At 39.4% G+C, this 13,076-nt stretch overlaps 1 protein-coding gene across 7 annotated transcripts in view; it reads left to right on the top strand.

Annotated features, from left to right (window-relative positions):
• TTBK2 (tau tubulin kinase 2) overlaps nucleotides 1-13,076 on the top strand; it is a 140,380-nt gene that overhangs the window by 114,887 nt on the left and 12,417 nt on the right. For all 7 annotated transcript variants that reach the window (XM_029952764.1, XM_029952763.1, XM_029952767.1 and 4 more), the window contains 2 exons: nucleotides 1,192-1,403; nucleotides 3,280-3,847. In XM_029952764.1, the coding sequence (XP_029808624.1) occupies nucleotides 1,192-1,403; nucleotides 3,280-3,847 (780 nt within the window). The remainder of the gene's footprint in view (nucleotides 1-1,191; nucleotides 1,404-3,279; nucleotides 3,848-13,076) is intronic.

The following is a 13,076-nucleotide window of genomic DNA, read 5'->3' as shown; positions in this document are numbered from 1 at the left end:
ACCTTCCATTTCTGTATTTTGAATTAGTTTGAGAAGTATAGGTATTAACTTTTCTTTAAATGTCTGGTAGAATTTCCCTGGGAAGCCATCTGACCCAGGACTCTTATTTGTTTAGTAGAGATTTTTGATAACTGATTCAATTTCTTTGCTGGTTATGGGCCTCTTCAAATTTTCTTTTTTTTTCCTGTTTGAGTTTTGATAGTGTGTGTCTTCTTTCTTTTTTTTTTTTAATGTTTATTTAGGTTTTTTGAGAGTGTGCGCACATGCACAAGTTGGGGAGGGGCAGAACAGAGTGGGGACAGAGGATCCAAAGCAGGCTCTGTACTGACAGAAGAGACACCAATATGGGCCTCAAACTTGTGAACCGTGAGATCATGACATGAACTGAAGTTGGATGCTTGTCTGATTGAACCACCCAGGTGCCCCATGATCTCTCCTTTTTCATTCATGGTTTATCTATTTGGGTCCTCTTTCTTTTCTTCTAATAAGTCTAGCTAGGGGGTATCAATTTTGTTTATTCTTTCAAAAATACAGCTCTTAGACCAACTGGGCATCTTTTCTGAGGGTCTTTAATCAGAAAAGACATACCAGACCTCCTTCTGTCCCCCCACTCCTGCAGTCGGGCTTAATTTCCCTGGGAAGTGTGGGCATCTGTCCTTAGGCAGTGCCCCTGCCCTGAGCTGTATCTTGTTCCACCCCCTGCTCTACCCAGCTCCTTATTATTCTAGCTCCACATTTTCTTGTCGTTTTTTGGTTTTTCATTTGGTTTTTAGAGGAGGAGCCAGAGGGGATATTCATGCTTGGCAACCTCTCCTACCTCTTGTGAGACCACCTGTGGCTCAAAGAAAATGACCTTTCTAGGTTTTATTTTTAGTTTAGTGGGATGGAGAACTGCAAGCATCTTGTAAGAGATAATACAAAAGCCAAGGTGGTTAAACATTTTTAGACGGTTTATTTTTGTACCAAAAACATAAAAAAACTAAAATGATACTAAAACTGAGAATAAATTAAGAAAATTCATTTTACAAAGTGTTAATAGACAAGTTTTTAATAATGTCAAGTATCCAAAATATCCTGATTTCTGAAAACAAATCCCAAGCATTTGCTTATATATTTTGAAAGGAATTAGCAATTCCTATACATCTAGTCATCTGAATGTTTTTTTATGATTTTCTTTTATATATTGGCTAGGCTGCTACCGAAGATGAGAACAGCCATGGTCAAGTAAATGGTATTCTGAATGCTCCAAGCCTTGGTTCACCAATTCGTGTCCGCTCAGAGATTACTCAGCCAGACAGAGATGTTCCATTGGTGCGGAAGTTACGTTCTATCCACAGCTTTGAGTTGGAAAAGCGTCTAACACTGGAGCCAAAGCCAGATACTGACAAGTTTCTTGAGACCTGGTATGAAACAGTTTTTCTTTTCTTTAGAGCTACTAAGAAAGATGCTCTGGTTATCATCTTCATTATTAATTTCTATTATGTAAAGTCTTTCAAATAAGAAATGTTTGCATTTTTGTAGTACTCATTTGATTAAGCTCTCATCTCCATCCATGTTTTTAATTATCATTGTGATTCTTAATGTGAATTGTTTTATAATAAATATTGTTACAAGTTTTGTAACACAGCCTTTGGCTTTTCAAGTTGAGCAGTAGGAACTGGTAATTTCATAACACCAGGTACAAGTTGAAAACATTTTGAACTACCTTGTTTGGAAGGCATCTCATTTACTGGAGTGAGAAGATGCAGGGTAGAGTTGGAATGCACAAGATAAAGAATTGTGCAGGAAGAAGGGGAGTTTGCGAAGGGGGGAAACAATTTATACATAAGGGACAGGCAGTTCAATTCAATTTAATGAAGGCCTTCCGTGAGTAAGTATTGTAGGAAAAAAAGACATGAATAAGTTTCTTCCTAGAAGCAAGGGTGGAACTTTAGACAGCTATACGTAGGTTATATTTATAGTTCATGGTTAGAAGTCCAATTATCCCTAAATTTTGCTAACAGAAGGGATGTTATATATGAATTAAAGAGAACTGCAGTAATATTAAGAGCCAAGAGACTCGTGATAGTCACATGCCCTTCAGTGTACATCCCCGGTCGCTGCTATTGGCAATGGAAGTTTAGAAGGACCACGTAATTGACTAACATGGTATTTATTGTGTTTAAAGACAGCTACCTCTGGCCTAGTCTAGTCTAGCTTCCATTTTTGACAGTCCTTCATATATATGTATTCTTCCTTACATGGTAATCATTCGGTCTCACAGCTGTTCGATAGAAGCTGTGTCTGTACGTTGATATGATCAGAAGGATAGATTTGAGTTGGGGCAGTGCCTAAACATTTTTAGTTGTGGCTAAGACTGGGAATAAAGACCTAAATGCAATAGGGCTAAAAGCTTAGTTTGGTAAAGAATTAGTTTAACAAAAGAATGAAACCAAAGAGAGTCCATGCTGAGGGAAGAGCTGAGAAATAAGATAGAGTTAAGAGAAGTAATCCTAGAAAATGAGCTCAAGCCAGAAAGCTAGAATGAAAAGGGAACAGTTGAAGGAATTGCAGCACCTAATTACAGACTTGGAAGGCAAAAAGTGTATTGCTTAAACTGCTTCCCTGAAGATGAGATCAGTTCTTAGAAGCAAGTGCAGCCAAATGGTCACACCATTGCCTGCCTCTCAGCCAGCAGAGAGATTCTGTACAGTGCCAAGTGCCTTCTAATCCGCCCAAACTGACAGTATGCCTTGGAGCTTCCCCCACCCTCTCCCCACCCCCCACTGCCCTGTGCACCACTGTGTACTTGGGCAGGTATAGCAGCTTTTCTTTTTAAAAGTTTCGCCTCTGGTATTTACTTGAAAGAGTACATTTACATATATCTCTGAAGACTGAAAACATCAATTGTTTACCTAATGTATCCCAGCTTCTTCGTTTCCTTTTGTAGGGCTTCTGGTGAGGCAAAAGCCTCCTGGCTAAATTGTTCCTCAGCCTCCCAGAAAGAGGGCAGTATGATTGAATTGGCAAAGGAAAGGTGAAATAGATCGCATAAGTCAACCTGGTTAGGCTTCTCTTCTGCCCCGCAGCTGGAGAGCCATCTTCCTCCCACGGCTCCACCTTCCCAAACAGGATTATGACAAGTGAAGATGAACTTTATCTGCCTGTGGAACTTTCCTTAGACTTTATTTATACTTTTTTCACTATCCTGCGTGTGAAATGTTAGTTCTGTATAGCGCTTATAGGTTATGTAGTAAGTATTTTCCTCGGACAGTTGAGTAACTTCTCTGTTTTCTTAAGCCTGGAGAAAATGCAGAAAGATTCCAGTGCAGGAAAGGAATCTGGTCTCCCCGCTCTGCTTCATAAACCCTGTGTTCCTGCTGCGTCCCATGCTGACCGCATCTGGCACTACGATGAAGAATATCTTCCAGATGCTTCAAAGCCTGCCTCTGCCAACACCCCTGAGCAGGCGGATGGAGGTGCCAGCAATGGATTTATAGCAGTTAACTTGAGCTCCTGCAAGCAGGAGGTTGATTCCAAAGAATGGGTGATTGTGGACAAGGAGCAGGACCTTCGGGACTTCAGGACAAATGAGGCTTTAGGCCATAAAACAACTGGAAGTCCTTCTGATGAGGAGCCTGAAGTACTTCAAGTCCTGGAGGAATCGCCTCAAGATGAAAAGCTCCTCCTGGGTCCTTGGGCAGGAGGTGATCATTTAAAGAAAGAAACCTCAGATGTGGTCTTAGCACTTTCTGGGGAATGTCCTGCCACTGCCACTCCGGAGCTCCAGGCTGGGGCTGCTAGTCACTTTATTGCAGTGACACCCACAAGTCCGATGGAGGCGCAGGCAGAAGGCCCCCTCACCGCGGTAAGAGACGTGTTCCTGTTATCTTCCCTGCTCTCTACTCAAGGTGCTATTAAATAACAACTAACCAGTTCAACTAGCAATCAACTGAGATTGATCAGCACATGCCTAAGTTTGGGGATAGGGAGTGATGTCTGGACTAAATTCTGTAGTCAGTCTCCCAATATGAAATTTCTCAAAACAACTGAACGTTTCCTGTCAGGATAGCAACACATGAAGTGTCTTTATAACCTAATTTCAGAATCACATTTTAGTTAGTCCACAAGAGCTGTGTTTAGATATGACTTTTTAAAAATTTGTAATTCTAAAGATTTTGAATCTCTGCCGTATAAATCTGGTGAGGAAGGCATATATAATTTGTTCTGTATAGTGTGTATAGTGGCTGTGATACTTTTTATTCTATTCTTTTTTGTAATCTCCACATAGAAATTTCTCATATTTTACATTACTCTTAAATAGTAGTCTCCCAGCTTTGATGTCCATTGTTTAAAATACAGAGTCCCACCTCACTTCCAGAGCTTCTCCTTCACTAGGTCTGGGAGAGAGTGAGCCCAGGAGTCTGGATTTTACCGAGTAGCTGAAAGCAGTTGTGATACAGGTCTTCTGCAAGGGAACGTTTTGAAGAAACTGTCCTGTTTACCCTCAGTTTGGGCGATGAGCTGGAGACACTTGTTCCTGTGGTTATCAGTAAGCGGTGTTGCCCCGATGCCTGTTGCCCCAGAACAGTCAAATTCGGAGGCAGTGAGGAACTGTGTGCACAGATCTTTGGCACCAGCCCGAGGACAGGTACATCTGTCCTTTCATAGGTGAGAGTGCCAGGTTTTCTCAAATTCCCAAGTCATCTAGCAGCCATCTTTTCTACCTCACCAGAAACCACACTGATCCCCAAACTGAAATTTTTCTGTGAGAACACAATTCCAATGCAGGTGTAAAACTGAGAAAAGATAACAAAATTCGCTTCTGTGTACAGCTCTGTAGGAATTGACCTGCACTTCACCGTAGGAAAATCAATGCCCGCCTCTTTCTACATCAAAGTTAGTTTGTCTTTCCTTCTTATCCAGGACTGCTTTATACAGTTATACAGGTTGTTCACTAAATAAAGTGGCGTAGCTAAGGAAGCAAGTAGGGGCTGAAACCGAGCCCAAACTGCTAACCAAACTGCGTTTTTGTGTAGATCTGTTTCCTCTTTGAGGAAGCATCCTTTTTCAAATTGCACACAATGATCTATGGGCTAGAGGCAAATCCATCCTTCCCCTCATCCCTTTTTCCACCCACCTTCCCTCTTTCCATTCATTTCTCTTTCCATCTTCAGTTTATTCTTTTCTTGAACTCTGTCATGCTGTGCACTGGCCCGTCACTCAAGCATTCTGGTGCACTTCCCTTCAAAAAGGTTTCGAAAGCCTTGGCTTCATCTCTCCTAGTATTGCCTTCTCCCATGAATACTGTTTTATTCACAGGGATTGTTCACATGCTTCTCTTACACTGTCTGCAACATTTTCTCTGTCAAGTCGTTGAAAGACTTGCATTCATATATTTGACATTATAACTTTGGCCTTATTTTCCGATATCTTTAAATAAAACTATTTTTTTTTTAATTTAAATTCAAGGGGCACCTGGGTGGCTTAGTCAGTTAGGTGTCTGACTTTCGCTCAGGTCACGACCTCACAGCTTGTGAATTTGAACCCCTTGGCAGGCTTGTTGAACAAGCTCAGAGCCTGGAGCCTGCTTCACATTCTGTGTCTCCCTCTCTCTCTCTCTGCCATTTCCTGCTCTCTCTCACTCTGTTAAAAAAATAAACATTAAAAAAATTTTAAATTCAAGTTAGTTAACATACATTATAGTCTTGACTTCAGGAATAGAACCCAGTAATTCATCTCTTTTGTATGACACCCAGTGCTCATTCCAACAAGTGCCTTCCTTAATGCCCATCACCCATTTAACCTCTATCCCCACCCACCTCCCCTCCAGTAACCCTCAGTTGTCTGTGTTTAAGAGTCTCTATGGTTGGCCTCCCTCTCTATTTTTATCTTATTTTTCCTTCCCTTCCCCTATGTTCATCTATTGAGTTTCTCAAATTACACATATGAGTGAAATCATATATTTTGTCTTTCTCTGACTTATTTCACTTAGGATAATACACTCCAGTTCCATCCATGTTGTTGAAAATGGCAAGATTTCATTCTTTTATCACCAAGTAGTATTCTGACGTGTGTGTGTGTGTGTGTGTGTGTGTGTGTGTACATATAATTTAATTCAAGGGGTGCCATTCATCAGTCAGTGGACATGTGGGCTCTTTCCATACTTTGGCTATTGTTGATAGTGCTGCTATAGACACTGGGGTGCACGTGCCCTTCAAATCAGCATTTTTGTATCCTTAGGATATATACTTAGTAGTGCAGTTGCTGGATTATAGAGTAGCCCTATTTTTAATTTTTTGAGGAACCTCCATCCTGTTTTCCAGACTGGCTGTACCCGTGTGCATTCCCACTGACAGTGCAAGAGGGTTCCCCTTTCTCTGCACCCTCACCAACATCTGTTGTTTCCTGAATTGTTAATTTTACCCATTCTGACAGGTGTGAGGTGGTGTCTCTTTGTGGTTTTGATTTGTATTTCCCTGATGGTGAGTGATGTGGAGCATCTTTTCATGTGTCTGTTAGCCATCTGGAGGTCTTCTTTGGAAACATGTCTATTCATGTCTTCTGCCCATTTCTTCACTGAGTTATTTGTTTTTTGGGTGTTGAGTTTGATAAGTTCTTTATAGATTTTGGATACTAACCTTTTATCTGATATGTCATTTGCAAATATCTTCTCTCTTTCCTTTGGTTGCCTTTTAGTTTTGTTAATTGTTTCCTTTGCTGTGCAGAAGCTTTTTATCTTGATTGAGGTTCCAGTAGTTTGTTTTTGCTCTTATTTCACCTCTGGAGACATGTCAAGTAAGAAGTTGATATAGGCTAGGTCAAAGAGGTTGCTGCCTAATTCCTCCTATAGGATTTTGACAGTTTCCTCTCTCACAGTTAGGTCTTTCATCCCTTTTGAATTTATTTTTGTGTGTGGTGTAAGAAAGTAGTCCAGTTTCATTCTTCTACATGTCCCTGTCCAGTTTTTCCAGCACCCTTTTACTGAAGAGACTTTTTTCCATTGGATTCTCTTACCTGCTTTGTCAAAGACTAGTTGGCTATATATTTATGGGTCCATTTCTGGGTTCTCTGTTCTGTTCCATTGGTCTGTGTGTCTGTTAAAGTATTTTCCTTAACTGAAAATCTGTAAAGAAATGTCAGCTGCATCACTTGTATACTTATGTCTAAGGTATTAAGCTTACATTTCCTTCACTTGGAGGGATAAGATTAAAAATATATTTAGGGGGGCACCTGAGTGGCTCAGTTACTTAAGCATCTGACTTCAGCACAGGTCATGATCTCACACTCTGTGGGTTTGAGACCCACATCGGGCTCTGTGCTGACAGCTCAGAGTCTGGAGCTTGCTTCTGATTCTGTGTCTCCTGCTCTCTCTGCCCCTTCCCCACTCATGCTCTTTCTCTCTCTCTCAAAATAAAATAAAGACACACACAAAAATTAAAAATATATATTTATGCTGATTCTGTTCTTGAGGCTTAAATCCAGAGTTTACATTTACAAAGCAAATGGTATTATTTCTCTAACTTACTACAGACATATTAAATAAGAAGTGGTCCCAATTAGCCTCTCCACATCTCTTGCAAATCTGATTATATGTAGTAGCTTGGATGACATGCTAAACTATATTACTGGGCTATCTGAATATTTTAAATTAAAACATATTCTGATGAGAATATTTATTAGTTTGTATCTTTTTCACTCAGGCTCATTTCTCTTTTATGATGATATGAATGAAGAGTATACTGATGTCTTAAAATATGTAGGAACTATAAAAATTGGCAAAGCAATAGTTTATCTGTTTACAAGCATAGTTGGCATAATAAGCTAACCATTGAAAACTTTATTTCTTAGGGCAGATTTGTGAGCCTTGGTTAGGAATTCCCTTATCCATGTACATGAAACCACTGATTATTATATAGCATGTATAACTTTTTTAGATAATACATTTTGAAAGATGGATAAATTTGCTAGATTTGAAAAAAAATTGGTTTGGGGTTACTTTGGAAATTAAATTTTTTCCCATGAGTAAACAGTGTTGAAACTGGCTCACTGTCATTCATTTATAAAAAGGTGCCAAACACAGATTTACAGGGAGTAAATAAGACCAACCTTTGGCTTACAGGAGAAATATTAAATTCTGTTTTGATTAGAAAATGGAGGGGCACCTGGGTGGCTCAGTTGGTTAAGCGTCTGACTTTGACTCAGGTCATAATGTCGCAGTCTTTGAATTCGAGCCCCACGTTGGGCCCTGTGCTGACAGCTCAGAACCTGGAGCCTGCTTTGGATTCTGTCTGCCTTTCTCTCTGTCCCTCCCCCATTCATGTCTGTCTCTTGCACTCTCTCTCAAAAATTAAAAAATAAACAACAAAAAAGAAAATGGAGAGAGAAAATTAAGCTAGCATAAATGAACAAGGGTAAAGGAAATAAAGAAAAGAAGGGGCGCCAGGGTGGCTCACTCAGGTAAGCGTCTGACTAAAACTCAGGTCAGGATCTCTCTCACCGCTTGTGAGTTTTAGCCCCACGTCAAACTCTGTGCTGACAGCTCGGAGCCTAAAGCCTGCTTTTGATTCTGTTTCCTTCTCTTTCTCTCTCTCTCTCTCCCTCTCTCTGTCTCTCTCTTTCTCTCTCTCTCTCTCAAAAATAAATAAACATTAAAAAAAGAAAAAAAGAAAATGAACTGGTTCCAAAACGGGTCTAAACCATTGGTCCCAGTAACACTGGGCAAATCACTGTTGAGTAGGGAGGTTGAATTTGGAAAATAATGTTAGGAGTGGAAAAATTATTTCTTAAACCAAGTATCAAGGCAGATTGTACCACATGATCTCTTGGTTCTAGATCATCTTTTAGAAGGCCAGTGCTTCAGGGCACCTGGGTGACTCAGTAGGGTAAGTGGCTCACTTCAGCTCAGATCATGATCTCATGGTTTGTGGGTTCAAGCCCCACAGCAGGCTCGTTGATGTCAGCCTGTCAGCGCAGCCCCTGGAGCCTGCTTCAGATTCTGTGTCTCCCTCTCCATCTGCCCCTCCCCTACTCACACTGTCTCTCTCTGTCTCAAAAATGAATAAACGTTAAAAAAATTAAAGAAAGAAACCCAGTGCTTCATTTTAATATTATCTTTGGAAGCAGTATAAAGGTGACTGGGGAATGATAATACCACCAATGTGTTACCTGTTACTGTGTAGCTTTATTTTTTTATAAAAGTTTTTTTGATGTTTATTTTTGAGAGAGAGAGTGTGTGGGGAGGGGCAGAGAGAGAGGAGGAGACAAAAGAATCTGAAGCAGGCTCTACACTGACAGCAGAGAGCCTGATGTGGAGCTCAAATTCATGACCCGTGAAATCATGACCTGAGCCAAAGTCAGTCCCTTAACCAACTGAGCCAGGTGCCCCTCAAATTTAGCAGCTTTAAACAACAAAGTTATTTTGCACCTTGCTGAGATTTAAGAATGTAGGAGTAGCTCAGTGTTGCTGTCAAGCTGTCAGCAAGGGTTGAAATCACTGTAAGGTTCAATCAGCATGGAAAGATCCATTTCCAGGCTCCTCACATGACCTTTGGCAGGCCTCAGTTCCTCAGTAGCTATTGGCCAAAGGCTTTGGTTCCTCACCATGTGGGCCTTGAAAAGTGGTAGCTGACTTCGTCACTGAGCGGAGAGAGAAAGAGACAGGGGAGTGGGTAGGGTGGTAGAGCAAACATGCCTCCACCATGCTAGAAGCCATAATTCCTTCTATAACCTCATCTCAGGAGGGGCACGCCATTACTTGTCCTATTCTATTAGTCACACAGACTAACCCTGCTATATGTGGGAGGGACTATACAAGGGCCTGAATACCAGGAGGCAGAGGTCTTTTGGGGCCATCTTAGAGACTGCGAGATCATGACCTGAGCCAAAGTCGGACACTTAACTGATTGAGTCACTCAGGTGCCCCCAGATAGGGCCTCTTCATACTCAGATGTTATCACTGCCGTGTATTCACTTTTTAGAAATAAACATTTGTTACCTTAAAAACTTGGTTCAATCATAGTGTTTTAGTTTTATTCATAAGTTTCAACACTGGTATAAAGTATCACATAAAGATGCTTTAAACAAAAGTAGTGTATAGTGGAATTTGAATGGCCCAACGAACTGTGAATGTTTAAAATTTAATTTTTTTTAACAGACCAGGAATGTGTTTATATAATGAAGTTATTCTTGGCTATAGTGGGAACTAATAAATTATTCTACTACCTATATCTCATAAATTATTTGTCAAAAACCAAAATAAGGTCAAGATATTTCATATATCACATACCTTTTATTTGGAAGAGAGGCTATTTGGTTTGCCTGTTGAATTTCCCAAAGTTTTTATTATCTTAATAACATTATAATCCTTGAATGAGATAAAAGTTAAAGGATAATTATTTATAAGTTAAATGTAAATAATTTGCAGTTTACTCTCTCTTGCTATGTGGCCAGTTGTAAACATGGGGTAACTGTAAATAATGAGGCTGCTTTAAAATCTGAAATAAAAAGTAACAAGAATGAGGTTAGTCAAACTGAGTAGCAGGCATTAATAAAACTAATATGAAAGACATGGAAAATATTGAGGTCATTTTCTAGTTCTGTAAAAAGGTATTTACCTTATACAGATAGAGAACAGAAGAAAGGGAATGATTGAATTCATGCCTTCATGAAGTGCTTGTGAATTATAGAAATCAAAGATATAAAAGATGCATATGCTTCCCGGCAGCTCAGTAATTTAGTCCATTTGTAAAGTGTTCCAAGTATGGGAATTGCTTTTGTGTCTTACAGTCTAAGGTCAAGGAACCTGTTTTCAGCTACACTTAGAATTAACCTTTTCTTTCTCTGTATTCAGCTATTGATCTTTGGTTTTTTTCTCTTATCTCATCAGATAGTGTTTTTGCAGCCTCTTTCCCAGACTTTACTTCAGAGTGTAGTGCATGTCAGAATGCTTTGCTGTGCTATGCATGATTTAAAAATCCTTAAGTCCTATCCTTGACTTTTTTTGACCATGTTTTTTTCTCATTTGTGAAATTTGTGTAAATAATAGTATACCTGGTGAAAATACAGGGCAGCTATGAAATGAAATTTGTAAAAATGATTTTAGGAATATTTTAGAAATTTTAGGTGCTATAGAAATATTGTATGAGAGTATTTTATGCAGTTTATCATAATTTCTCAGAATCTTTTTCAAGAAAATAAATTCTCCTGGGGCGCCTGGGTGGCTCAGATGGTTAAGTGTTCAACTTCAGCTCAGGACATGATTTCACAGTTTGTAATTCGAGCCCGGGATCTGGTTCTGTGCTGACAGCTTGGAGCCTGGAGCCTTCTTCGGATTTTGCGTTTCCCTCTCTCTCTGCCCCTCCCCTACTCAAGCTTGGTTTCTCTCTCTCAAAAATAAATAAACATTAAAAAAAATGTGTTTTTAAATAAACTATTTAAAAAAAAATTTTTTAAAGAGAAATACTTCTATCTGATATTCCTATATCCTGCCTCTGTACAATATTGTCACCCTTTGGTCACACCACACATACACATCCATGTATATCCTGAATCTAAGATGAGTTACGCTCACAAGTGCATTGATTCCCTGGCTCCAATCTCAGATCATTGGACTGTTATTTTTGTAAACACTGCTGAGTTAATTTTGGCTGATGTTTTGGGAAATATATAATAATGAAGTAACTGTTGGTTTATTTTGAATGTAGGTGGAGTCAGCCCCTTTGTTATTTGACACTTATTGTAACTTCTTACCTGGTTTTCTTATCACCCTGACCCTTGGGTCTTAAAAAGGACATTTTGATTAGTAAATAACTATATATTTTAGGGTTCAATATCATTTTTAAAATATACTAGATAATTGCTATCTGCCTGAATGAATATATTTTAGAACAGAGTGAAAAAGAGATACAAGTGTAAAGTGACTTCCTGAAGGGCAACACACTACTAGAACTTACTCCCTTTTCCTGAAGGTCGTTATTGGTCTGGTCCTATTGTAAGAATTCTCATCTGAACCTAAACAGCCCGTATTCAATTAACCAGACAGATGCTCAGGATCCTGGTTCCATTCAGGAGCTATTTCAGGACATTAGTTAGGTGTTTTCTTCTGGGCTGGACTTAGGACAGCTTTACATGTTGGTTTTTTTTTTTTAATGTTTATTTATTTATTTTCAGAGAGAGAGAGGGAGCAAGCAGGGGAGGGGTAGAGAGAGAGAGATCCCAAGCAGGCTCTGCTGGCACAGAGCCTGATGTGGGGACTCAAACCCACAAGCTGTGAGATTGTGACCTGAGATGAAATCAAGAGTCGGATGCTTAACCAGCTGAGCCACCCAGGCACCCCAAGCTTTATATGTTCTTAAACCTAATTGTATTCCTGACATACAGAGAAACAAATCCAAACAATATCTCTGACTCTGGAACTACACCCATTTCTTGATGTCTTTGGATTAAAGTGAATTCTAAGTGAAATCTCCCATGACAGCTCCAGATTCAGTTTACTTTGAATTCAGGCCAATTTCCATAGTTTTCCTAGAACATAATTGGTTTCATTAAGTAATTTGACTTAGTTGATTTCTCAGAAAGGCTTTTTTCCTGATCAGTGTATGTGGTTGGTATTTTCTGTCTCCTTACATGTCACTTTTAACAAATGTGAAAATGTAGAAACTTTAGGAGTCTTAAGAAAGGACATTCTTATTAGATACTGAATCTCATTCACATAGAATTGAAATGACCTCAGTGGAAGGATGGTAGAGTTTATTATAGGCTTGTCCTTAAAAAAATTGAAGAAACTAATAAAACATTAGGAAACATCTTTGCAAGTCTTTGCTTATAGGATGATAAAATATTCCTAACATTGTTTGATTGATAGGATTTATGGGAAACAATGCATGTAAATCCAGAGTTTTTAAACTTCTAATAATTTGCCAGTAATTTTTTCCTATAACCCTGTAACTGGATTCTGGCATGAAATAGCTGGCACACTGAAAGGGACTTAGAATTTAATGAAAAGAACTTTTTACAGATGTGTGGATAGACTAAAGAGAACAAATAGGACCGTCAGTAGAGGGAGTCGGTTCTGTCGTGAGTCCTGCAAAAGAAGG

The sequence above is a fragment of the Suricata suricatta genome, chromosome 9 (genome assembly GCF_006229205.1).
Source record: "Suricata suricatta isolate VVHF042 chromosome 9, meerkat_22Aug2017_6uvM2_HiC, whole genome shotgun sequence".
In the NCBI taxonomy this organism is placed as follows: Eukaryota; Metazoa; Chordata; class Mammalia; order Carnivora; family Herpestidae; genus Suricata; species Suricata suricatta.
The sequence above is the reverse complement of the archived record's forward strand: the minus strand, read 5'-3'. Positions and strand labels throughout refer to the sequence as shown.